This window comes from Centruroides sculpturatus, unplaced genomic scaffold, assembly GCF_000671375.1.
Source record: "Centruroides sculpturatus isolate CEXI.00-Female unplaced genomic scaffold, Cexi_2.0 scaffold1819, whole genome shotgun sequence".
In the NCBI taxonomy this organism is placed as follows: Eukaryota; Metazoa; Arthropoda; class Arachnida; order Scorpiones; family Buthidae; genus Centruroides; species Centruroides sculpturatus.
The window spans coordinates 124-28,013 of NW_019386076.1; the positions used below are offsets into that span (position 1 = coordinate 124).

Consider the following 27,890-nt stretch of genomic DNA (forward strand, 5'->3'; position numbering starts at 1 on the left):
AACACGTAACGTAACTTCTCCGTATTGTTACTCGCCTTAACCATGTGGTAATTCTGACATATTTTACGTGACGTCATACTTTCTAACACGTCAGTCACCTCTTTTCGGAGTCCGTAGACCACGGTTTGAAAAAAAAGAAAAAAAAACAGAACAAATAAAATAAGTAATGGAACAATTTTCATGAGTAAATTTCATGAGCTTATTTCGATTGCCGAATCACTTCGGCATTAATAATAGCGAGGTTGCGGCCAAAGTAATCCCTAAAACGTAAACGTAGAACGTTGAGCGCCAATTCAGAATGAATAAAATGAACCTATATAGGTACGACAGTTACGTTATAGAACCCTTTCTCTTTTGAGTCAAACATGAAAAATAATAGTAATAAAGGCTCATAGTCACATATAACTCTGGCCTTAGTGCCAAAGGCCATATTGTAATGAGACAATTCCACGAAGTCCATTTTCGGATTATCTCTTTTAACAGCTTGAGCTAAATATAAACAATGCTAATTTCACAAATCTCCAGGGAAATTATCCCAACCGTTGTAAAGTATTTCCTCCTCTATAAAACAAACCACCAACTTATTATATAGGAAGCTAAAAGCATTCCTTTATTCTTTTCTAAATGAAACAAATACGAACTTATTAAATAATAACAAATATATTTCATTCGTTAATAAAAAATCACATTTACAGTCATTAAAGGGAAATCTTATATTTCAGAGAGAAATATACAGAGAAACAGTTAAGAAATGTTTTCCAAACATCAAATAAATGATTTCCAAATACATTTTTAAACCGTTTTAGACATTATTAGTAAAATTTCAAAATTATACATTTGATTGCAAATTTATTGATTCCAAAATATAATAATATATAAACAGGGCCGAATGCAATAAGTGTGCGGCCCGATTGAATTTTTTTGCGGGCCCCTCAAACTTTAAATAACAAAATTAATTAACAGTTAATTTACATATTGAAATATAGATTTTAAATATTTATTTAAAACAAAATCCAAAATCTAATTATAAAAATCAAAAGTTATGAACCATAAGGTAGACAAATTTCTATATTAAAAAACCTGTACCAAATATAAATATAACTGAATTTTATTAAATATAAACTTATAAATAGATGTTTTATACGTTCCGAAGTTTTTGTTCTGTAAAATCTTCTAAAATAGTATCAAAATCCAACTGGCTTGCTTCTTGACTCTCAATCGACATGATCGCTAAACTGTTTAATCTATTCTGTAATTTGAAACTATTTTTAAATATATAAATTTTGATGTCCTGCGGGGCCCCTTCAAGCGCGGGGCCCGATTGGAGCAAATCGCTCCAATCGCCTCAAATCCGGTCCTGACTATCAGCAACTAGCGTAATTACATTATAGGTTTATGTTGTATATTAAAATGTGTTATTCATTAAATTAATTAATTAATATATTAAAATATTTTGTTTGAGAATTGGAAAACGATAATTGATTAACAATTCTGGCCTATCCGTGACTGAGTGGATAAAACCATTGAACACTGGTGATGATCGCGGGNGTGAGTTCTTAGATATTTTTCGAAATATTGCGATCTAATTTCTTCTTAACTATCTAAGTAAGATTAACATCATATTCGACAGTTCAGTAATTGATGTAGGATAATTAAAAAAAAAAAACAAAATTGGAATCAGTGACGTTTCCGAGTAGGCGCTGGAAAAAAATCAGGATTTTCTCTCTCGAAATATTCTTTCCCGAGATAGAGAACGTTCTCTAATACGATTGTACAGCGCGAGTAACAGCCAATCGTCCATATTGGATATAACGAAATCGAGGCGAAAGACGAAAGAACGACCGAAAGACAACTATCCGCTCGTCTCTGATAAAAGAGAGAATCGAAGAGAGAAAAAGTTGTCCAGAATCGCGTTTACAGAGACGCGATGATCTCTCGAGACGTAAACAAATGATCAGCCAATCAGCGATCGGCTTGTGAGAGACGACAGACGAGAGACAATGACCAGAATACGGCCCCTGGTATCCTCGTTAACAGCGTACAGAGAAACACGTAACGTAACTTCTCCGTATTGTTACTCGCCTTAACCATGTGGTAATTCTGACATATTTTACGTGACGTCATACTTTCTAACACGTCAGTCACCTCTTTTCGGAGTCCGTAGACCACGGTTTGAAAAAAAAGAAAAAAAAACAGAACAAATAAAATAAGTAATGGAACAATTTTCATGAGTAAATTTCATGAGCTTATTTCGATTGCCGAATCACTTCGGCATTAATAATAGCGAGGTTGCGGCCAAAGTAATCCCTAAAACGTAAACGTAGAACGTTGAGCGCCAATTCAGAATGAATAAAATGAACCTATATAGGTACGACAGTTACGTTATAGAACCCTTTCTCTTTTGAGTCAAACATGAAAAATAATAGTAATAAAGGCTCATAGTCACATATAACTCTGGCCTTAGTGCCAAAGGCCATATTGTAATGAGACAATTCCACGAAGTCCATTTTCGGATTATCTCTTTTAACAGCTTGAGCTAAATATAAGCAATGCTAATTTCACTAATCTCCAGGGAAATTATCCCAACCGTTGTAAAGTATTTCTTCCTCTGTAAAGCCTACCACCAACTTGTTATATAGGAAGCTAAAAGCATTCCTTTATTCTTTTCTAAATGAAACAAATACGAACTTATTAAATAATAACAAATATATTTCATTCGTTAATAAAAAATCACATTTACAGTCATTAAAGGGAAATCTTATATTTCAGAGAGAAATATACAGAGAAACAGTTAAGAAATGTTTTCCAAACATCAAATAAATGATTTCCAAATACATTTTTAAACCGTTTTAGACATTATTAGTAAAATTTCAAAATTATACATTTGATTGCAAATTTATTGATTCCAAAATATAATAATATATAAACAGGGCCGAATGCAATAAGTGTGCGGCCCGATTGAATTTTTTTGCGGGCCCCTCAAACTTTAAATAACAAAATTAATTAACAGTTAATTTACATATTGAAATATAGATTTTAAATATTTATTTAAAACAAAATCCAAAATCTAATTATAAAAATCAAAAGTTATGAACCATAAGGTAGACAAATTTCTATATTAAAAAACCTGTACCAAATATAAATATAACTGAATTTTATTAAATATAAACTTATAAATAGATGTTTTATACGTTCCGAAGTTTTTGTTCTGTAAAATCTTCTAAAATAGTATCAAAATCCAACTGGCTTGCTTCTTGACTCTCAATCGACATGATCGCTAAACTGTTTAATCTATTCTGTAATTTGAAACTATTTTTAAATATATAAATTTTGATGTCCTGCGGGGCCCGATTGGCGCAAATAGCTCCAATCGCCTCAAATCCGGCCCTGTATATAAATGTTAATAAATATATCATCAAAAGATTAATGATAACGTATTTGATCTTATAATTATAAGATAAAATATTTTATTTCGAAATTATTTGAAATAGATTTATTTCGTTTTTTACCACATTTGTCCCATTACCCTCTGCAACATCTGTCAGTCTTCATTGTCACTTAAGTTCAGAATTTTGGATGCAGCACCCATTTCATAAATTGATGGATCAGGATAAACCGATAATAGAAATGCATTTTTTGATATAGCTGCTATATCAAATATTATAAATTTTATAGTAAAAGGCCAAAAAATGCAACCAAATCATACTTCTGCACTCATTTTATTCCTTTGCACCTAAACCAAACCAATTTTGCAATATTTTAAATATTTTAAAGTTGAATCCTACACAGAGTGGGAACAATACTTTTACTGAATTCCGTGTTAGAGATTCAACACTGCAGGAAAAATTAGTATTGAATCTATCCGCAACTAATTACAATACAATGCCATTTCTCGGAGAAGTTACGAATATTAAAATAAACTTCCAAAAACTGTAATGTTCACGATATATGTATAACGCAGTGTAATTATTAATTCGGTGATATGCTTTGTTACTAAAGAAATAATTTCAGATAAAAAGTAGATATTTACCTGCACCTGACTATATGTATATACAGTACTTTAATCTGCTTTTAATATTTTATACACAATTACGTCTCACAATATAAAATATCAGCTTTATCATCAGTTATACCTATTTAAACCGATGCTAAACGACCTTTATATCTTTCCGAAATCAACATCATGGAAGTCGTAAATACAACAAAATAAAATTTATATCAGAAAACATTCAAGTGCAAGATATGTATGTATAACACTAACATTTCAATATAATTAAAACTAATAAACAATTAACTAAATATTCGTTTTCAATTAACGTCTGAAACATATTTTACAGTTTTTCTCTAGGTATTCTTTTTCTTGTTTCTTTTCCAAATCTCTATTATCACAGGGTTTGTTTGTTTGTTTCTAGACCGTTCCACAGACACAAAAAGCAGCAATTTTTCGTAAACACATTTTGAATAATTTATAATATTTGCTTAATTTGATTAATTAACTTTGAATAATTACAAGAATAATGTCCCAAGTAATAATGCGATAACCTTAAAATCGGCACAGATTATTCATCAATGATTGCGTATTTTTTAAACAATATAATATTTTCTTCTCGTTACAAGGTTTTCCAAACAACAGAATTTGCCTTATTTTAACATATATTGGGTTAATTTTATATGTATTTATTAACTATTTAATTTAAAACTGAAAGTTTATATTTTTTTATAGTTACAACTAAATAAATATTCACTGTATTAGAAATGTGGAATTTTAGTAGAACAAAGGTATAAACTTCTCAGAACCAGTATACAACTACTTGGAATACCGGCTGTAATTAGACTGTAACTAATTAGACACCTAATTACATTTACACACACATATTACAGGAATACCAACTGAAACAAGCTATATTATAAAATTGACGAATGATAAAACGTCTTCTGAAAGCAACGAATTAAAATAGGCCAAAAGTAGAAATATATTTCTTATGGTGCGGTTGTTTCTATATTACTTTAAAATTAATTCTTCAAAAAATCTTCTTTAAAGAATTTGAAAAACTTAACGGTTGATACAGTATTCCATCGTCGTTTTTTAAATCTGTAACCGCATTTCAATAGAGACAACTACAAATGATTATAGATGTTAGTTCTTTATTATACTATGCATTTCGGGTGTAAGATTTCTGATGCTACTTGCACCCCTCATCAGGTGTTACATTTCTACTATGATACGCTTCTTGTCTAGTCTTCTCAATGGTTAGTGAGCGCTAAGATTGGCTTTACTTTACTTCTAGACTTATTACACCACCACAGGACATCTAATTAGATTTAGAAAAACACTATTTTATTTTCAGAATGCATTTCGGACATAGAGTCCCTCATCAGCTATTTGCTACAAAAATTAATAGGACGTTAACAATTTTATAAAAAGGCCGTGATTGACATAAATGAACAAAAATGTGGACTTACATTTGACATGTGGGTTCGACGCGTTGAACATTAATTAAAAGATTAAGCATACGATATACAAGATTTCTCGTTAAAAACGGTAATGTTGGTGCAATAACGTAATAATAAACAGAGGTACTGGTAAAACAGTAAAGTTATAAAAATATACATTGTTAACAAAATGATAAGTAAATTCACAGTAACACGAACAGAGTAAGAAGACGATTCGAAGTACATTCCAGGGTGACTGTCACCCTCACCCCTATCCGTTTTCACACCTCTCCCCTCCCCCCACGNGTTTTTAACGAGAAATCTTGTATATCGTATGCTTAATCTTTTAATTAATGTTCAACGCGTCGAACCCACATGTCAAATGTAAGTCCACATTTTTGTTCATTTATGTCAATCACGGCCTTTTTATAAAATTGTTAACCTCCTATTAATTTTTGTAGCAAATAGCTGATGAGGGACTCTATGTCCGAAATGCATTCTGAAAATAAAATAGTGTTTTTCTAAATCTAATTTGATGTCCTGTGGTGGTGTAATAAGTCTAGAAGAGAAGTAAAGCCAATCTTAGCGCTCACTAACCATTGTTACATTTCTGTTTATTTGTAAATTATTTGTAACAGCATCGCGGTATCGATGTTCTATCCCCTAAGGCATTTCCAATTGTCCAACTGAAGGAAAGTAAAAATACAATATGCCACTAAACCACAAAGCAATTAACATAGTTTCTGAAATTGATAAAGCGGTAAATCAAATAAAACAAGGGGATAGAAGTAGTTTAAAACACCAAATAAAATGTGACATTAAAAAACTAGAAAACATAACTAAAATAAATGAGACAATGTTAACGGAAAGTGGGGGAAAGAATATTTAAAAAATGTATAATATTAAAAAAATACTTAGAGAAAAATAATTTAAATCTTATCAAAGCAGATAAAACTAACCAGATCATCGTTGTTAACGGAGAATGGGGGAAAAAAAATCTGAAATAGTAACAACAGATAATTTTATAGAACTAACCAAAGATCCAAAAGAAGAAATAAAAAAAGGATGAAAAAAATAAATCACAAAATTATATAAACAGGAAGAAGTTACACCATGTGAAAGAAAACAAATGCTCAGCTATAATGATATTAGGAAACCGCAACTTAAAAGTCGTCTAAAAACAGACAAAGAAGGTGACATATGCAGACCATTAGTAAATTTTAAACATACAGTATTATATAATTTAGAATTATTTATAAAGAAAAAACTAAAAATAGTTTCATATTCAAACTACTCAATAAAAAACACTGACAATTAATAAGAAAACTAATGGGATTAAAAATAAAACAAACATATAGGATATTAAGTTTGGACATAGTGTCTATGTACCTATCAATAAAGTGGGAACTTATTGAAAAAAGCCTAAGAAATCTATGTTGTATGTTGTTGTATGTCTATACACAACTGATTACTAGAGTTAATAAAATATAGTTTTAAAAATAATTATTTTCATATCGAGGAAAAAATATATAGACGAAAAAATGGTATTAGCAACAAACCTAAATGTAATAGTATTTATAGTTAGATATGTATGACATCATAATAATATACGACACGCTAATAACTAACAAAAATACAATATATAACTATGCGAACACACTAAGCCATTCTGTAAAATTTGAAAGCGATACAGAAACTAAAAATGCAATTAATTATTTGGACGTAACTATAAAACGCAGGAAAAACATATTTAATATAAAACCTTATAAAAAAAACTGCAATGTGGATAAAATTCTAAACTATAAATCGTATTGCCCTATAGCAATTAAAAGAAATAATTTTGTCACAGATATCATAAGAGGACAGTTGGAAATGCCTTAGGGCAGGGGTGGCCAAAACGTGGCGCATGCGCCAAACTTGGCGCATTGGACGATTACATGTGGCGCTTCAGTCAGTTCTGAGCAACAACGCCAGATTTGGCTTCTTTGCAATTAAGAATATTACATAGAAAATTAATTTTTTATAGTCTGTCTTAGCAAGTTTATTTGTTGCACAATTCGTTGCAATGAACTTTACAGATAAAATGAGTGTTCTCCACATAGTAAATTACAGTGTATGCATGTATGTTTATTTTCGATCAGTATATAGGCGTCTAAATGACAGTGCTAACGTCCCACGATAGGGCTACTGTCCGGACGGTCCGAGAATCGGTTGAACTACTAACTTCTTGCGAGACCGGTTGAACTTTTTTTTATTTATTTATTTTTTTGCTTCTACGATGCACGATACATTCGTAGTCGTGTACACCACTCTCACTACCACCACATTTTTCATTACTTGTTGTGTGACAAAACTGAATTTTCGTCTTATGAATTGAAATACCTGATTAAGGGGTGGCCAAAATTTTTCTCCGCCCCGGGCGGCTAACACCCACGGTACGCCACTGCGCATCTGAACTCGTCTATCAAAAAATTGGCGCATGGTATGCAAAAGGTTGGCCACCCCTGCCTTAGGGGATAGAACATCGATACCGCGATGCTATATAATTTACAAATAAAAAGAAATGTAACACCTGATGAGGGGTGCAAGTAACATCAGAAATCTTATACCCGAAATGCATAGTATAATAAAGAAGTAACATCTATAATCCTTTGTAGTTCCCTCTGCTGAAATGCGGTTACGGATTTAAAAAACGACGGTGGAATACGGTATCAACCGTTAAGTTTTTCAAATTCTTTAAGACGATTTTTTGAAGAATTAATTTTAAAGGCTAATAGTAATTGTATATTATTCCTGCATTACGCGTTTTTTCTTAATACTGTATTTCTTTCTTAAGATACCTCATTAGTAGACTATCCTATACAGATAGAAATGTTTTGGGGCGACGCATATAAAAGAGCTATAAAAAAAAATCATAAGACTACTTACCGACTGTGCTCCGTTCGAGACGCCATTTCTTAACGCTTATTGTCGTCGTGGAGAAGCACGTTGGACTGTGGATGAATAGAAAACGTGACCGTGATCTCCCCTCTATGTCATTTTGTCATGTGACTACACTGAAACTCGGCCACGAGACCTCTCTCGTGACGAGACACGAGAAACATCTGACATGTTTCTTGCATCACGTGATAGAGCAGTGAGTGACGTCTCATTCCTAACACGTGACTACACTCCGAACATCTAGCGCAGTGGTTCTCAACCAGGGGTACATGTACCCCTAGGGGTACGAGCGTAAATCGAAGGGGTACATCTAACTTTCACTATAAAATGGCGTATGTTAATCAATTTGCTGTAAATTATTAACACAAGAAACAAGAAATGACAAAAACTTGCTTTAAAATATCCCAGTATGAGCATTGATTTCCCTTTTAACAGTCCAAACAATTTGTTTATCCACTTGATTTGCTCTTATATTTGTGCTGTTAGTGCCGAGTGAACCTGTAGTCTAGTAAAATTATGGTTTAACTGAGAATTAATGTTATAATAGAAAAAAATTTTTTATTCTCTTCTATAATTATTGCTCAATGAGATCGGGGCCTTTCGTGTTTTTATTGGACTACTGGTATTAGGAATAATGAGGCCTGGATTATACTCCTACCATGTAATGCATGTTACTGCATGTGCGCATTACTTGATATTTAGCAAATTTAGACATTACATTTGTTACAAAAATTGAAAGATTCATTTATTGTTCTGCACATTATAAATTTGCAGCCATTACTTTTAAGGTCAGTACACAATTATAATCTCTATTTAAAAACGTGGGAATCAAATTTTGAAAATATTGCTGAAGATTTATCACAACAAATATCCCATTAAATTTTGTTAGAGATTATTGTAGAACAATTTAAATTTTCTTTATCGTTAATTATAATTATATATTTTTAGGAAATGTAATTTATGCAAGTATTCTGTGATTTTATATAATATACTTATCAAATAAATGTATGTACCTGAGTAAATTTATTATTATTTACGTAAAATAAGTAATTCACTTTTAGTTATAGTTAGTTAGAGCTTCTTTTATGGCACTTAGTTATAAGAGTTATAAGGGCTGTATACATCTAATGCAGTAATTATGAAATTTACATACAAAAATATAAGGGGTACTTGAGAAACAACTAATGAGCTAATGGGGTACATCAACAAAAAAAAGTTGAGAACCACTGATCTAGCGGATTACTGTTTGACGAACTTTGCTTCACTTAAGCTTCCGTAACATCCTATAACGAAATCCACAGAGTTAAGGAAATAAAATATTTTATTTCAAACAATAGATGCAACACGTGTTAGAGAGAGCAGCGCTTCTCAAACTTTTTTTTCATTTCAATACCTCGCGGACCAATACTTCTATGAAATTAAATTTATAAATCCAGCAACGAGTTGCTCAACTTTCCCGGCGACATTTAATATCATATTCAATATATCATATCATAGTTTATTTAAAAACTTGTTATATTTTTAACTATTATAAAATGTAAAAAAGCTTAATTTTGAGGATAGGGATGGGTTTTATAAAAAATTTTAAATGATAATAACAAGTAAAATTCGTCATTAAGTCCGATCCTACTAGAGATACACGCGATCCCCATTATTTCTCCACTCCCTCGACTTTTAATCACCAAAATTTAATAACATCAATCCCCCTAATAAACAAACTGCCCTGCAAAATTTCAGAAATTTTTGTCAAAAAGCACAGGAGTTATTAAACTTTAAACAGAGTGACAAAACTGTGCCCCTACCACACATACGCGCTAACATCCAAACATACAGAAATTACCCCGAACTTTTTTGATTTCTCGACGATTCAAGGTGTCCTAAGTTCGAAAATGTAAAAATCTGGAGGGGTCATTTTTTGCCGGATCGCCATACTTTCCCCTTTGTATAACAGCCGGAAATGTAATATTTAATAGCATTTATAATTACTTCCGCATACATAAATTCAACTATTCGAAACTTACAGTATTATTACTATCTAAACTAGCTGGATGCAATATCATAATAGCTAAGGTTTATATACTTTTGTAATCAAACTGATCCAAGTTTACTCTTATCGTTCAAATCGTGTATACACACGAACTATAGTGATCTGATTAATCTCTATTCACTTATACAAATGCCATTTAGGATAAACTGGATCGCGATCAAACTAATCCGAACGGAAGGCAGGATCGTTTGGATCGGATAGAAAAGATTAAAGATGGCGGTTAAAATCAAGCTTATAGTTGAGAGCAAAGAAATATGTTTAACTGTCGAAATAAAAGGTATTTAAAACTTATAAATACTAAGTAAAAACATCATTATTGAAATATCCAATAAACTGAGATGAAAAACTAAGTATTAAGAGACAATTTTGTGAGATTGTACGGCAAGAATGCATGGCGTGCATTTTTCCATTTTGCCGTTTTATGCGCAATTTCATTCAAAGAGTAAATACGATTCTCTCCTATTTGTATACTTTCCGTCAATTAAAATGCATGTTGTAATTAAAAGAAAAAATATGACAAGGATCCTTCTGTCACGTAGCAGAAGAGTTAACGTTGGTTTTTTTTTAATGTAAACAAACCGCATGCAAGTCATCCATGTCGTTTTCTCGTGAAGTCCACGTGTAAAGTTATTTATTTCAATAAAAAGTAATAATACATGACAGAAGCGATCTGTATCACGTTACAAAGACTGATCTTGCAGATCGATCCATCTGAAACGAAAAGTATATGCGCCCCTAGAAACAATGAAAGCCAGTAACTTAAAATTCACTTATCTATAACTTATATTTTATTGGAAATATTCGTGCATTTCTTTTGTTTAATAAAACAAATATACGAATACTGTCAATAAAATATAATTAATTTAGAACTCCTAACAGCCTTATTATACATAAAAACAAAATAAAAAACCAGAATATTGGCAATTCATAGAAAATCATTAACTCGATCCCATTGCCCAAGAATCGGGAAGAGATCATCTTTGCCCCCGTTCGTTCGTTGCTTCTCTCTTCGCCGTACGTAGGCTTTAAGAAAACGTGGCAAAGAGATCCTTCTTCGTCTCTCTTTTGGTGTCTTCTGTATTCTCTTTCCACGGGAGTCAAGAAGGTCGTGTATCATTTCTCTATTGGTGTCGCGAAAGAGTCTGAATTAAGTCGACTTTTTTCTAATTTTAATCTTCACCCTACGTTTTGAGACCAGAAAAAAAGAGAAAGAAAAAAGTACTCATTAGAATAAACGCGATACATCTAATTATTTACAAAGTAACATTTAATTATTAGTTTTCAAGTTATAATAAATGAACTGTTGCAGAAGGGAGTTGAAGTTAATGAACAAAAATCAGTTTTGGATTTGATCGATTTTCAGTCTTTGACAACAGAAATCTCAATCTCAATAAAAGCTATTCACATTAATAAAATTTAATCGTGTGTCCAGCATTTTTTTAATCAAAGAAGAAGTCTGAGACTGCATTATTTATTGTCTGTAGTTTTATCTAAACAATTTCTAAAGAATATTCTATGTCAAGTTTGGATTGAGACATTTTATACATACAGTACTTCTCCAATTTAACGGAAGCTGAACTTGTTAATGTAAAAAATAAAGGTGAATTAATTTATCCAAAACTACGGATTTGGCTACAAATACAAAATTGTGAAGAAGTATCTGTTTACGAAGACTGCATAGAGCATTTTATGTAACAAGGCAATTTTATGTAACAGTGCAATTCCCATTCAAAGAACACACAGAAGAGATGATAGCTTACATAATTCATTATTACGTTCTTTAGAGTCAATATGCCAATATGCAAAAAAAAAAAAAATTATTTGCTTGAGTTGAAAAGCAAGAGAAAGAAAAAACATTTCAAAGATACTTTCGTAGTAAATTTTTATTGTATTACAATTATAAACAAATGAATGAATGAATAAATACTTGAAAACAGACAGAGTAATTAGAGATTAGACATTTTTTGTTTTCAACCATTTATTTATTTATAATTATAATATAATAAAAATTTACTACGAAAGCATCTTTGAAATGTTTGACTAAGTTTATAGTATATTAAAACAAAACTACTGTACTTATCTAACTATACTTCAATTGGAAATATGAAAATAGACTTTTCACGTTACATCCGGCGGATTCTAGGCAAACGATGAAAGGAATATGGACGGATTTTAGTTCATTCCTTCACCAAAATCTTAGAGCTCCCTCACTTTTCCTTATTACACTATGGTTCTAACCCACTATTTTTTCCGTCATCTGTTGTTGAAACTCGTCAAAAACCCTCCAAATACAAAAGCACTGTACTGTATGATTTCCCACCTGCGTTGTTAATTCAATTGGGTAATACCTCCCATTAGTTCCGCAATATGGCTGAAAAGTTCATACGTACTGTACAAATAACTAAATAAAAAATTCACCGTACACATTCATACTTGAATCAAACTTAATAAATTTTATTCGTAAATTAAATTTTGAAATTCGTTTGCATTATGCCTTTAAATGAATTAACTACATAAATTTCGCTATTGATTTCAAAGTCAAAGTGACGTCATTAACGGCATCAATGGAAGCGAGAAATATTGAGACCCAAAATATTTAGAAAAAGGGAAAAATATACAAAATACGTAAAACATGTGCCAACTGTCTAAATATGTAAGATATTGTACATGTAAAATAAAAACTTTGTTTTGGAAAGATTTCTATGTGCTACAAACAGATATCCAACTCTCCGTTGGATGTATTGTCGGGGAAAAACATTTAGAGTCCCTATAATCCGTCACTTGCCAGTCCGACACGTCCAGTAATCCGACACTTTGCAGGGCGGCGTACAGGAAATCGTGTTACCACTTGTTTTTTTAAAATAATAAAATAAAAAGTTTAAATTCTTAATACTTTTAATGAGAGTTTACTTAAAATCAAAAATAGACAAAATATTTAATGTGTTAAATAATGAAATATTCTTAAAAATACAAAATTTCTCGTTTTCATAAAATGGAAATTTTTTGTATAACTGATAGATATTTATTTTATAATTCTTCATTTTCCAATTTTTTTATAAACTTCAATTGTCATTCAGGAATTAGCCTGTGAAGATGACTTCACCTCTATGATATCGGCGTAATGCAGGAAAGTATCTTTTACAGTACACTTTTCGTGTTTTCATTTATAATATTTCTACAAATACAAAATAAAAAAAAATAAAATATTGATAATAAAAATATAACTTTATTCTATACAAAATGCAACAAATTTCAGTTATATTATTATTATGTAATAAATATGTAATTATATTTATACTAATATTAAAAATATTTACACGTATGTAAAAATGCAAATATTTTATATTATATTAATAACCTTCATTAACTGGAAAGTAAAAGACTTATCTTCATGATTATATTAAAATAAAATGAAAATAATATTAAATATTTGTGTTTAAAATTATTATCCTAAATAAGAATTTAATTTGATATTAGGTCTCCTTATATATATATATATATATATATTTTTTTTTAAATATAAAATTTCTAATGTCGACAGCTAATTAAATAATAATTACAGAAATATGTGTCTATTTTTTATATAAATACTACTTAAAATAATATAATAAAATAATAACATAAAATTTATATACCAGTATATATATTATACTGTACTTAAGACGTCAATATGAATTTGTAAGATAAATTTGTAATGAATTTGTAATGAATAATATGAATTTGTAAGAATAATATATTATTTAGAAATCTTCAAAACAGAAAATATAATAATTTTGTACAAACTTTCTTCTATAGCAATGTATATGAAACATACTCCAGAGTTTAGACCTTGATATGATGTATAAAAAACATTGCAGTGGTGGAGCACCTTTTATTCTGTTAGTGGGGATATGGAAAATATATTTGTATGTAAAATTTTTTATAAACACATCTAAAAACATATACATATATTGTTGATTGAAAGGTAGCATAGACGTTTTATAATTGTATATTTTAAATTTACAAAACATCATCAGTTAGAATAAATGTCGAATTATTCGTGTATTATAGATTTAAAATTTTTATAATATAATAAATTATTTTTTTAGTTTATACAATCTAATAATTTCTAACACTATATCCGGAATTTTTTAACGCTAATAAAATTGCTATTAATAGAATATCCTTATAAAAAAAATATTTTTGAAGAGAATCGCATTAACAATTGAAATATATTTCTTTTAGTAGTTTACTATAGGATTAAACGTATAAACGAAATTTATCATAAGATTATCAGATAATATGAGCAAAATATTTGTAGACAACACTGAAATATTACATATGCATCCATATTATATAATACCTACGTACTGTACAGTACATAATAGAGAGATTGCAGCCGACGTTCACTTATTAGAGATGAAATCTCTAATAAGTGCTTCGGCGGCAACTTCGCTATTGACGATTTGTTGAACATGAGATAAGACAATACGAGGGACGATAATGTTTTATATTAGTACATAAATTTATTCCCTGATTTTCTTTTGGTTTTTAGAAACTTTTTAAATATTTTCTTTTAATTTTCCAAATCTGATTGGTATTAAAATGAACTCCAGCATACTACCATTTAGTACGTATATACTATATAGCAAGTTCTATTCGTTCTAAAAACTGGAAAAGTAAACTGTTATATATTGTAATCGCTTTTAAAATACACTCAAAATAGTATTGATAAATATATTCAAAATATATAGTACCGTACCAAGGACTTTAAACAGTCCTTGGTACCATACTGTACAGTATAGTACATAAATACATGGATATACAGGAATTTATATTATTTTTAATTATTGTAAATTATTTAATATATATACATATATAATTTATTTTAATTATATTTAATTGAGAATATAAGTTTTTATCGCTATTATTTCTGATTTATATTTTTATTACTGTACTTTTTTGTTTTTTAAAAGTAATTCTAGGAACGGCCGCTAGGTGTTTATGCGTACTTCCGGACGAGGTACGATCTGCTTCGAAGTAAATTTAGATACACAAAATCGGAAATGGTAAGAAATTTCTCATTTCCTTGACATTATTTTAAATTAGGAAAGTAAAATACAATCCATTTCAATTAATAAGCTAACTTTTTAACGATTTATACATCCATTTCCGCATCATTTTAATTGATTTTATAAATGCAAACATATAAATGTTGTTTATTTTGACAAGACGACCAAAATTAAACTCCATTTCTTAACTGTAAATGTCACGTATGTTTATGGGAGCGTTACGTTGATGCTTCACTGATTTCATTCATTAATTTTTCATTTATACTCTTGATTACATAAATTACTTTAATCTTAAATATTACACATAATTATTCTAAAATTTCAATTTAACAGCTTTAAAATTAAAATTCGTGACATTTACGTACCAAGCCGAGTTATATTATCACTGAGATACTTCTCAGTTTCACAAACTATTAAAAATGTTTGTCTGCAGAGAAAAAAGATCTTGTTCTGACATTAAATTACAACCAACACAGACAATTATGTTTTATGAATACAAAATTCTATGTTTTAATTTATATTTTATCTGTAAGTGGCTCATTGTGTTGCCGAAAACACTTGTGTGATTAAATAAGCCCTTATCTGAACCAAAACTTGTATGTTTGCTTACACTTATTTAATCTAATATTGTTTAAGTTGTATTCATTAACTATAATTAATTCATTTGTTTAGTATAAATAATAATATAACTAACCTGATATTTATTAAGCGACCAAAATGAAAATTTATTTATGTTAGATATTATAGCTATTTTTCAGTTTTCTTATAATTTTAGAAAGAACTTATTTCTTTATTTTTGCATCCATTTGATGTTCATTGTTCTTATGATAGATCAATATATCTTATGTCAAGATTGATTTATTGCATCTCATTATTTAATAATATGTTTTTTAGATTACAAAATCTAAAAAACAAATAATTAGTTTTAAATTTTTAGAAAATTTTGGAAATTGACCAATGTCCATCACTATAAATACTTTCAGTTATTTCTCACAGAGAAAGATTTAAAAAAATATATGATTTGATTGCTTGTTATAAGAATGCTGATTAATTGAGTTAGTAAAAGATGTAAGATGTACTACATTTCATATTAAGATTTATTATTATTATTGTAAATTAAAATATATAAAAAATAATAAGATGTAATGTAAGATATAATATAATATAAACAAATAAAAAGATGTTTACTATGATTTGATCCATGTAACAATTTAATTATATGTATGCAAATATGTTATTTTCATCAGCTTATATTTTTTTGTTTAAATTTTTTGCATAATATCAAATAATTGATTATCTGTTAATCATTTCTTTTATGTTATGGGATGATTCTGTTACGAGAACAGTTGGTAATGGTTGTATTGTTTTAAGGAATTATAGTTCTGGTCTTGAATGAATAAAATTAATGATAATACTTGAAAATTAGCATATTTCTACTGTAGATTTCTGTGTTGCGTAATGAACTATAGTACTTGATTGTAATCAAGTAGATTTTTCTGTTTTTATAGTATTAAAACTTTTCATCAATTAAATCATTTTATTTTCAATTAAATCAAATTATTTTCAGAAATATGTTTTAAGAATGTTTAGTATTTTAGTTTAGAATTTACTGTTGTAATTTACTATACAATTTTAATTTGTCAAAAGAATGTATTGCCAATTCTGTTATGAAAATAGTATAAAATATAATTATAAACTATTCTTACTTTCTCAGCTATTATATATAACAGAGGGAAAGTATTGCAATTGGTCAAAAACAAACCCCAAAATTTTTACATTTTTGGACTCTGGACCTTAAAATGTTTTCTCAACATGTATGGATGTGTGTTGCTGGGTGGCATTGTTCACACATGCACATATTCACATTTTGTTCATACACTTTAAAGCTTATCTCCTGTGCCTTTTGTTGAAAATTTCTGAAATTTTGCAGGAAGATTTGTGTATTAGCAGAATTTATTCTATTAAATTTTGGTAGTTAAAGGTTAAGAGGTTGGACCATGTATAATATCTTTAATGGGATTGGATTTAGGGAAGATTTTACTTGTTATTAGCATTTACGATTTTTTTTTATAAAACTCATCTCTATCCTGAAAATTAAGCTTCTGCTGTTTTATAATAATTAATAGTATAAAAAGTTTTTTTTTAATAAAAATCTCATAAAATTGTATTTGGCACTATCTATCAACTTTTCATCTGGAAAAGTTAAACAACTCATTTTTCTGGAATTTTTAATAGTTTTGCTAGCTATAATTTTTGTGAAGAAAACATTTATGAATTAACATAAATATTACATAATTTAAATATCCTAATTCTTTGATTATAAAATGCACTATTTTATCCATTTTTACTTATACAAAATAAAGATCATGTTTTAACCAATGGTTTCATACATTTCAGTCCAAAATATCTAACAAATCAGGCAGTACATAAAGCACCAATAATACAGGAAATCTTTGTTAGTTTAAAATTCAGGGGAAAAAATATTTGACTTCAAATTATCTGAGATTTACATATTTCTGTACAAAATGTTAAATGCTATGTGAATGAAGTAAATATACACTCAAAACTGCTGTAAATGATTGGGCTAAATTTGGATATAATGAGTATAAGTTAGAAATGAATTCATTTCTAATTTATAATCATTATATCCAAATTTAGCCCGATCATTTACGGCAGTTGTGGGTGTATATTTGCTTAATATTGGGTTTCTATTGATGTGTATATTTGTAACTGAAGTAATGTATTAAGCAAGTGGAATATGACTACTTATACAGAATGCTATTTTTGTTAATTAATAATTATTAATAATAATAATATACAGTTATAAAACATAAGACTAGTGAAAAACTCGTGTTTTTTTTCTTCCATTATTCATATTAAATCAGAGACTATGACTTATTAAAAAAAAACACAGCTAGCCTATTTTATTCTTTTCGTTTATAAGCAATGCATTTTGAATTAAATTTTTCTGTAATCTCTTCTCAGACTATAAATTCACAAAAAAGAATGCATTAACAAAGTTATTTGATATATTAATTACAAATACTGTAATATAAGGTACAAAACACTAACCTTCTGTCATAATATTCATTTAACTTGTTTTACCCCCATCTTGCATTTATTATAGTTGAGTATTATGTCATACTATATGGGATTAATTGCCATTCCATTATTTAAATTAAGCTAATTTTTATGTTGTGTTATTGCAATATGCTCTTTAAACCATTGCAAATATACATCTTTTTCTCTGTATAATATTTTAATATTACTGACATTAATTCTACAATCATTCTCTTCACAATAAAGGAACCTTGGAGACATGATATTTTAACCAAATGGCTTCTTCATGCTCCATCAGTCTTGTTTCCAGTATTCATTTCGTTTCTCCTATATAATAATTTTTTCATTACAAGTACAATTTAACTTATACACAACATCTGAAAAATTTATATTTTGCAGTTGAATTTGATCATCAAACTTTACATTATAATCTACTTTATTCTTTAGCTTTGCAGCCAATACTATATCAAATTTAATAAAATACTTTTTATATTTATTGAATACACCTTGTATATAAGAAAAGGATACATATTTATCATCCTGTTTTTTAAATTTAACTTTATAAGTTTTAATCTGTTTTGTTAATAATCTATTTGGATATCTGTTTAGTATAAATTTTGTAATTAACTGTTGTTGTTCTTTTCTTTTAGTCTATCTTTTAACCTTGTTCTTTTCCAAATTTTGGATAAAGCTGTAATTAAATTATTTCTTTTTATAAACAATGGACAGTATGATTTATAATTTATTGCTTTTTAATATTATAGGACCCAAATTAGCAAAATTATGTATGATAGAGCTAGATAAAAGCTAGTACTGTAAGTGGAATTAAATTTATGGTTAGATATGTAGATGATATATTTATAATTTATGATGATAATATTATAATGAAAAATAAAATAGTAGAATTTGCTAATGAAATAGATTTGGATATAAAATTTAAATATGAATTGGAAAATGATAACACCATTAATTATTTAGATATTACAATGAAAAGATTTGATCATAATATTAGAATTACAACATATGAAAAAGCCTGCTCAACTAGGTATAATGTTGTTATTGTGATGTTAATGTTTAATTTTTGTATCAGTACAGTGGGTGATCGGTTAACGAACAAATTGGATAACGAATACTTTTGCGAAAGATTTTTATGTTCGGACAACGAACACCCCACAGAACAAGCATAAGAAGAAGCGACGTAAAATAATGAATACCGATTGGTCTTCCCTTGTCTTCAGACAACAATTTGAAACTTTTCGGAGTGTGGAAGACGTCAACATCGATGCACAAGCCAGTACAGTAGATCCCCCTATAAAACCGTTTCCTATAGTTATGATTCCTATAAAAATTGTGGCAGTACAGTAGATCCCCCTATAAAACCGTTTCCTATAGTTATGATTCCTATAAAAATTGTGGCAGTATCCGTATACAACGGTAAAAATAACTCCTATAATACGTAAAACGTCATCGGGCAGCCGAACTACTTTCCCGCCGTCCGTAGCGCCACGCTACGGACGTTTAGGCGGATAAATTGAGTTTAGTATCGTCTGTTCATATAATTATATATAAATTAGGTACTGTACATATAATTATATATTAATTATATATAAATTAGGTACTGTATATATAATTATATATTAACTTAATTTATTGTAACTTTATTATAATTAAATATATATTTTTCGCCGTCTAGCGTCACGCTACGGCGAGTTAGGCGACCTATCGTCTGTCCAGTACTGTAATTTTATACATTTCTTGTGAAAGAAACATTTCTTATTTAACGGCCATAAAAATTATTTATATTAAGGATGTCTCCAAAGGTCAACGAAGTTTTCGCAGAAAAATAATATCAGAAATCGCGGCCGCGGTTTGATGCGCTGTTCCGCGACGAAACCAAGCTTTAGCAACGGGCGTAGTCGAACGGTACACACTCGGTAAGCAATCCTACAATTTTTTGTTTATAACGTAGTTTATACGGATTATTTTCAAAAAAATATACGTATTTTGGAAATGTTGAGTCGAATTAGTCTAGAATCGATTAATTTTATGGAAGAAAACCTTTCAAACAGCCGTAGTCCGTAAACTATGATTCCTACAAAATTGATTCATAAAGAACGGAACGTATCTACCGTCTTATAGGGGGATCTACTGTATATACCGATTGGATAGTATTCCTCCGAACTTTGAAACTCTCCCTTGTAATTCCAGCCTTTTATTTTTCTGACAAAACAATTCTTTTATGTATTCGCGAAACTGTCAGGTAGGCACTCATTAAGTTTAGCGTTGATTTTTATTTTCGAAAGATGAGAGTATAATAGCAAAGGTAGAGAGTGGAGAGAAGATGCCTAATGTTGCTGAACAGTATGGCGTGAACAGGTCTACAGTAGGCTGCAGTTCAATCTTATTTAAGAAAAATACTGTATAATCAAGAAGACTCAAGCAGCTAAAGGAGTGACAAAAATCACATCTGAGAAATAAAGAACAACGAAGAGTTCATAATGGAACCTGAAATGGATCTGACGACAGAAGAAGCCATGAACTCTTGAATGAAGAACACCAAGAAACTTGGCAAGATATGTTTTCTTCTGAAAAAGAGGATTAATGCCGATATCTGTTGATAAAAATCCTTTGAAGAAGTGGAAGGATGTCAGAACAACGGTCTTAGAATGGCATCCAAACCAGGTTGAGGCTTGGGGATTTCTACAATTGCAATGCTATTAATTACTTACGAAAAATCCTGAAGAAGAGAGAAAAGCAATCGACATTAGACAGATTCTTTAACCCTTTCAAACGGAAAAAACATGACTAATAAAAATGCAAGACTGTGTATGTATGTATTTTTATTATTGCATATAAATAAATGTAGTAAGAAAGTATATATATATTTTTTTATTTTTGGGGGTCTCCAGATGAATTAATTAAATTCCCATTAAAACTTATGGTAGCCTTCTTGATAAAAACACTGAGTTCAGCGTTAATACGATTTTTCTTATATCGCAATTACTTTCGACGGTAAACTTATGGTAAATCGATAATCGGTTAACGAACAATTCGGATAGCGAACAAAGTCTTGGAATGGATTATGTTCATGAACCGATCACCCACTGTATATCAGTAACTACTGAAAATGTCACTGTATCAAAATTAATGTAAAGTTGAACTCCATTGATATAAAGTTGAAGGAAATTAAAAATTGGCACTTTGTATTAACCAAACTTTTTAACATTGAAACACCTATTCTTTCTCATCCATGAGATTGCAAATCTACATCAGATTAATGCAAATTTCATTTAAAGCAGTAAATGGATTTGAATTTAATTGTCATGTTTTATATTATTATGAATTTGAACATATTGTGAATAGTTAGAATAGCATTAGTTACATTTTTCACACTAATAATTTTTTATTTAGAATACACATAGTTACTTCAATTTCATGTTTTTTTAAATTAATTTTGTTTTGAAATTGTTTATATGACAATGATTCTCAAATCTCTTAGTGAAATACTCACATTTTTGTAAAGAAAATCTTTCACTCACTACACTTTTCATGAAAGCATACTGAATTATAATTATTTTAGGATGTATTTTATTTATATTATTATTATTTTATTTAATAGTACAAGGGAAACCCTGTATGTTCAGACATATTACAACAAAAAAAGATATTACAATCATCTATATCAATTCCAGTACCAAATACATTATTGTTAACAGTGCAGTGCATAATAATAAACCTGTTATAAAAAGAAAAAAACAATACAATATTAATGACCATAACAAACAAAACTGACAACAATAATAATTATATCCACAAAAAGAAATAAGAATCACACAAAAAAGGCAGCAAATAGTTGGCGCAAACAAAAATTCTATAAAATTATATAGAAAAAAATTAAACAATTATCTGAAAAAATTAAATTGTTAATTATAATACACCCAAAAGTGCCAACCAAAAATGCTGCTAACTCTCAAACACTAAAGCATCCACTAATCTAAACATATAAAATTACTTGTCCTGACTGACTGATTCATCACCCAGAGCAAACCACTGAATCTAAAGAGGTGAAATTTGGTACACAGTTAAGAGTACGTGATAAAAACACACACTAAGAAGGGATTTTTCAAAATTTCCCCCACGGGGACAGGGAGAGGATTAAGGCTTAACCTGAAGAACAACTTCTACTGTACTATTTTAGATGCAATTTTTTTTGTTTTCAACTATGCTTGGTCTTCATTGAGTACTTAGGTGTATTAAATTGATAACATTTCAGACATTGTTATAAATATTTTTATATATTTCGATTTTTTAATCAAATGTTTGAACCATTTTAAATTTGAATTTGTTATTGCATATTGGTTTGATTACAGAACAATTGTAAACATTCCAGAAAATTGATCAAATTGAAAACAGTTTGTTTGATTCTCAGCAATTCTCATCATTCTTAGCAGTCTGTGTTATATAACAATTACTATGGTTGTTGAAATACTGAATATAAATGGGGTTTGCTTACAAAATCTGCACTGGCGAAGTCTCGGGTAACAGCTAGTATACTATATACACACTTGGTGGTTAAAATTCTGAAAAAAATAATATCTTAAACTAAAAAAATTAGTTTTCATTAGTTGTTTATCTTAATAATAAAATTATAAATACAGTCATATTTATTATAATCCTGTAACAATTGCTTATATGATTGAACCGATAAATAATCTGAACCAAAACACTTTTGTCTGACAGAGGTCAGAGCCTTACATTTAGTTACTAAATGAAAAGCATCAAAGTTGACATGAAAGTAACAGAATTCACAATAATCTTAACACAGAACTATAATTATTTTAAATATATTACATAGTGCGTATAACACTGTATGATACAAAATGATCTCTATATTCAAATACTGTAAGTTATTGAGCCCCTGACAGCACTGACCTCAGTTCCAACTGCTTGACAAATTTTCATATCTTGTTTGATGTAGTATGAGAAGCTTTCTAGTTAACACTATCATACTAGTCAGCTCTAAAAAGGCAATATGCTTTTTAGAGCAGGTCACTTTCAAAATGGAAATTGGCACTTTAGCACAGTAGAAACTGGTTATTTTTGTCCACTATCAACAGTTTGAGATCATTGACCCAAATGTATTATTTAACTATACAAACAATTTATAATGGAATCTTATCAAAGGAATGATGCTGTGCCAATTTGTAGATTGAGCAAATGGTTCTTTCTTTGCATTTGTTTGGTCTAGAACAGAATTTGGACTTGAGTTGCAACTTGAGTTTTTGTTTTATTGCCTCAACTATGGGCTTGTTCCAAAGTACAGTACATTTCTCTGGACATTTTTTCCTTTCCAAAATATGTATATTATGTGATTACCATCATACAGTTTAAGATATTCTTGTGTCTCATTAGCTCAAAAATAGTGTTACTACTACTGAGGAGACCAATATTCTGCACAACATACCTTCTATAAGAATTGTGGTCTTCTAATGCTATATGAGCAGTAAGCCAAAATGCATTCTATCATATACAGTTCCAAGTTTCTCTTAAAAAAGAAAGCTTAATCTTTATTTTGAAGAGAAACTTTTCAAGTTTCTCTTCAAAATAAAGGTTTAAGAATACCTCCAGAAAGAAGGTTACTGCGTACTACTTCCCATACCTGTGGAAGACCCACACTCAGAAATTTCTAGCTACCTCCCTGATAATTCATTTTTTATGTCTTTGCTTCTAAATGTTTTTTTTATTGACTTTTAACTTTTAAAAATATCTGTATTGTAGTTTATTTCAATAAATTTAATACTTAATATTTTACATTTTATTAAATGAATTTTTAATATAATTTAATATGAATTTAATTGAAATTAAAATTAGTGAATATTAATCATTTTTTCAATATTTTATTTTAACAGGATTATATTATACATTTGATATTTTATTGTCATGTGGATTAATGAAATAAATAAAACACAAACAAAACTATTGCAGGTAGGTTTTAATTTATATTTCTTTCTTAATTTAGATAAAAATATATAAATAAAAAGAATTTACAGTAAAATAATATGCAACAAATATTTAAATTTAAATACCTAATGATTTTAAAGATATATTAAATGCTTTCAATGAATGATACTTATTTCCATAAACATAGTTGGAAAATGCATTGATGGAGTTATAGAACCAAAATCATTTTCATATTCAAAATATCATAATCTATATCAGGGGTCAGCGACCTTTCAGCAGTGTTGTGCTGAACCTAAGTTATAGTGTTATTCTGGGTGCCAACATGATTCTACCAATTTTGTTATATACAGGATGCAAAAAAGTGTACTCACTCTTTGACTGATCATTACTAATATATTAAGGTTTAATTTAGGTGTTTATTGACATAGATGCAAGTCTAATAAGTTAAATTAAAGAAAATTTAATGGCATTATAGAAAACATTAGTCTTTTCTACTAGCCTAGTTTACTCATTCCTGCATGTTTGCAAATGTTCAAACTGGTTTTCACCATTTTACAAACATAATGCAGATTTGATAATGCAGACCAATGGATTTGATAACATTGTGGAACATTTCATTTGGAATTGTGAGACATTGCTTTTCAATTTATTCTTTTAACTGATCAATTGTTGCTGGTTTTGCAGCATTTAAAACATATGAGTATTGGACTGATAAAGAGTGACTACATTTTTTTGGGACACCCTGAATATTATCAAAATTGTTCCTGTTATAATGGACTTCAAAAATATATAATTTTGAAGTTAAGTTGTTAATTGAATTATGTTCTTACATGTGAAGTGCATGCACAACATGTAGATGGCAACATGGAGCATAAATGCATGCACTGTAATATAAATTACAAGCAAGAGATTTGTTTTTAATGTACCATGGCTTAGACTGAACTGTGGCTTCCATTTAAATGTGTAATTAACAAGCAGTTATTTATTGTGACATTGTCACAATGCTGGGCTGCAATTTTTAATCAAATTTTTAATTTATTTAATTTAAAATATATGCTCTCCTCCTCAAATCTAGTAGTGTCTTGCCCCTATACATCACACTTTTCCTGTTAGCAATCTAGTCATGCTGGTCATCTATCTAACTCATTACAGGGGAAAAGATTTGCCGATAAATAATCTGAACCAAAACACTTTTGTCTGACAGACGTCAGAGCCTTACATTAATTATTAAATGATAAGCATCAAAATTAACACGAGAGAAACAGAATTCACAATAATCTAAACAAGGAGCTTTAATTCTTTTAAATATATTGCATCGCACATATCACACTGTTTGTATAATACAAAATGGTCTCTATATTTAAATAGGTCACCGAGTCTCATTCAAATATCCAAATACAATTTATTATATTTATAGTTAGCAGCTTTATCTTTAAACTCATTTAAATAACTATTTGCTAATCATTAAAATATCAGAGGCGTCCGTTTCATTCAACATTATAAGATATTTTGATAGCCAAAATTATGCAACAAGGACACAATTCGATCTTCCCACGCTACTCTTTGCGAAATTAAATATAATTTAGTGGACTCGGTGAGTTTACTAACTGACTGTATACGTAACCACCTTAAATTATTATTTTTTCATTATATTAAAAGAAAGAGGAACTCTAAATATAAAATGTACGATGAAATCCATCTTTTTAGAAAATATAAACGTTTAATAAATTTAATTTGTAAATTGTCAACTTTTCCTCTACAGTCAAGACCCCAAATCTCGGACCTAGCCCCACTATCTCGAAAACCCTCAAATAAAGCACTACTGACTGAATAAATAACTCGAATAATTGTAATTTATCTTTCCAGCGTAACAATCTACCAGACAAACATCCTTAATAATCTTATCTGTTCCAATATTAACTTTACTATGAATATACTTTAAATGCTTTAACAAACATCCATTAGACTGGAAAAATACACCCAAATACTTATACTCGTCAAAAACTTCTATTTTAGAGTTTTGTATAAACCAATTTTCATTTTTAGAATATCTTCATTCATTTCGGAATACTATTATTCTAGATTTATCAATATTAACAAAAAGTTTTAACTCTTGTAATGCGTATCCCAAAAAATCAATCATTTTCTGCAGACATTTAAACGTGAAAACAAGATCAGAAGTACTCCTTTACAGAGACATGCNGCGCTACGGACGGCGGGAAAGTAGTTCGGCTTCCCGATGACGTTTGAGGTGTTTATAGGGAACTTTTACTATTTTTTACGGATACCGGTAGCAATTTTTTCGTAGTTTTATAGGAATCGTAACTATAGGGACCGTAATTATAGGGGGGTCGACTGTATATAGAATCCAACAAACTTATTATTAATGAGTAAAATAATGTAGACTGTTTGAAAAATTAGAATAAAACCAATACACTAAGATTTAAAAAACTTTATATATGTTGATTTAATATAATGATATAATGTCATTTGATAACTTTGAGATGGAATTGTTCCTATTGCAGTGGCGTAGCGTGGGTGTCAGCTGCCCAGGGCAGAGGAAAATTTCGCCGCCCCCTTATTTAGGTATCTCAATTTAAAAGACTAAAATTCAGTTTTGTCACAGAATAAGTAATGAAAAATTCCAAGCTTATTTCAATCAGTCCGAATCGTAGGTGCGACAAAAATATGAAATGAAATGGCTCAAATTTTTACAAGATATTATTATTATTTATTGTGAAATTTTGCCGCCCCCTAAAAGTGCCACCCGGGGCGGGCTGCCCCTGCCACCACCACTATGCTACACCACTGTCCTATTGTCATGAGGGATCTGAATTTTAATTCCATTCATGCACATTATTTATTAATAGTAGTATAGGTCAAAGCTTTATTTCTAATATTAAACTATTGAAAATCTGGATTACACACAATTTCAGCTTTAAAAAATTGTTACAAAAAAACTATTTATTATTAATATAAATAGTAAGGATGCACCGATAAGCAAAATGGGCGATTACTGATTAATCGGCCATGCATTATCGGCCGATACCAATTAATCGGCCGATTAGTGATAATAATTTATTGCATTAATAGTGTGAGATCCTGGAGTTAATTATACAGTTAATTATAATGTGGAAAAAACTCATTTTTCTCCACCTGGTATTTCCATCTTCCTCGGGTCAGGTAAACAAGAGACGATCGAATATCCTCGCAAAATCAACAATATCTTCCTTTGTTTCTAAAATAAATCTCAACACTTAATTGTTGACGCATGGAAACTTCGACATTGTTTAAAAAGCTGAAGTGTTTCTGTGTTTAACAGAAACAAAATATATTTCTTTAACCGCTGATATTTGGACAGCAACTACAAACAATTCTCCTTTTTTAAGTGTAACAGC

The 27,890-nt window shown here is 29.4% G+C and overlaps 1 protein-coding gene across 1 annotated transcript in view; it reads left to right on the forward strand.

Moving 5' to 3' along the window:
- The first annotated feature begins 10,633 nt into the window (after nucleotides 1–10,633).
- LOC111613442 (protein KIAA0556-like) overlaps nucleotides 10,634–27,890 on the forward strand; it is a 95,026-nt gene continuing 77,769 nt past the window's right edge. Inside the window, exon 1 of the mRNA XM_023354800.1 lies at nucleotides 10,634–10,697. Coding sequence (XP_023210568.1) covers nucleotides 10,634–10,697 — 64 coding nt within the window. The remainder of the gene's footprint in view (nucleotides 10,698–27,890) is intronic.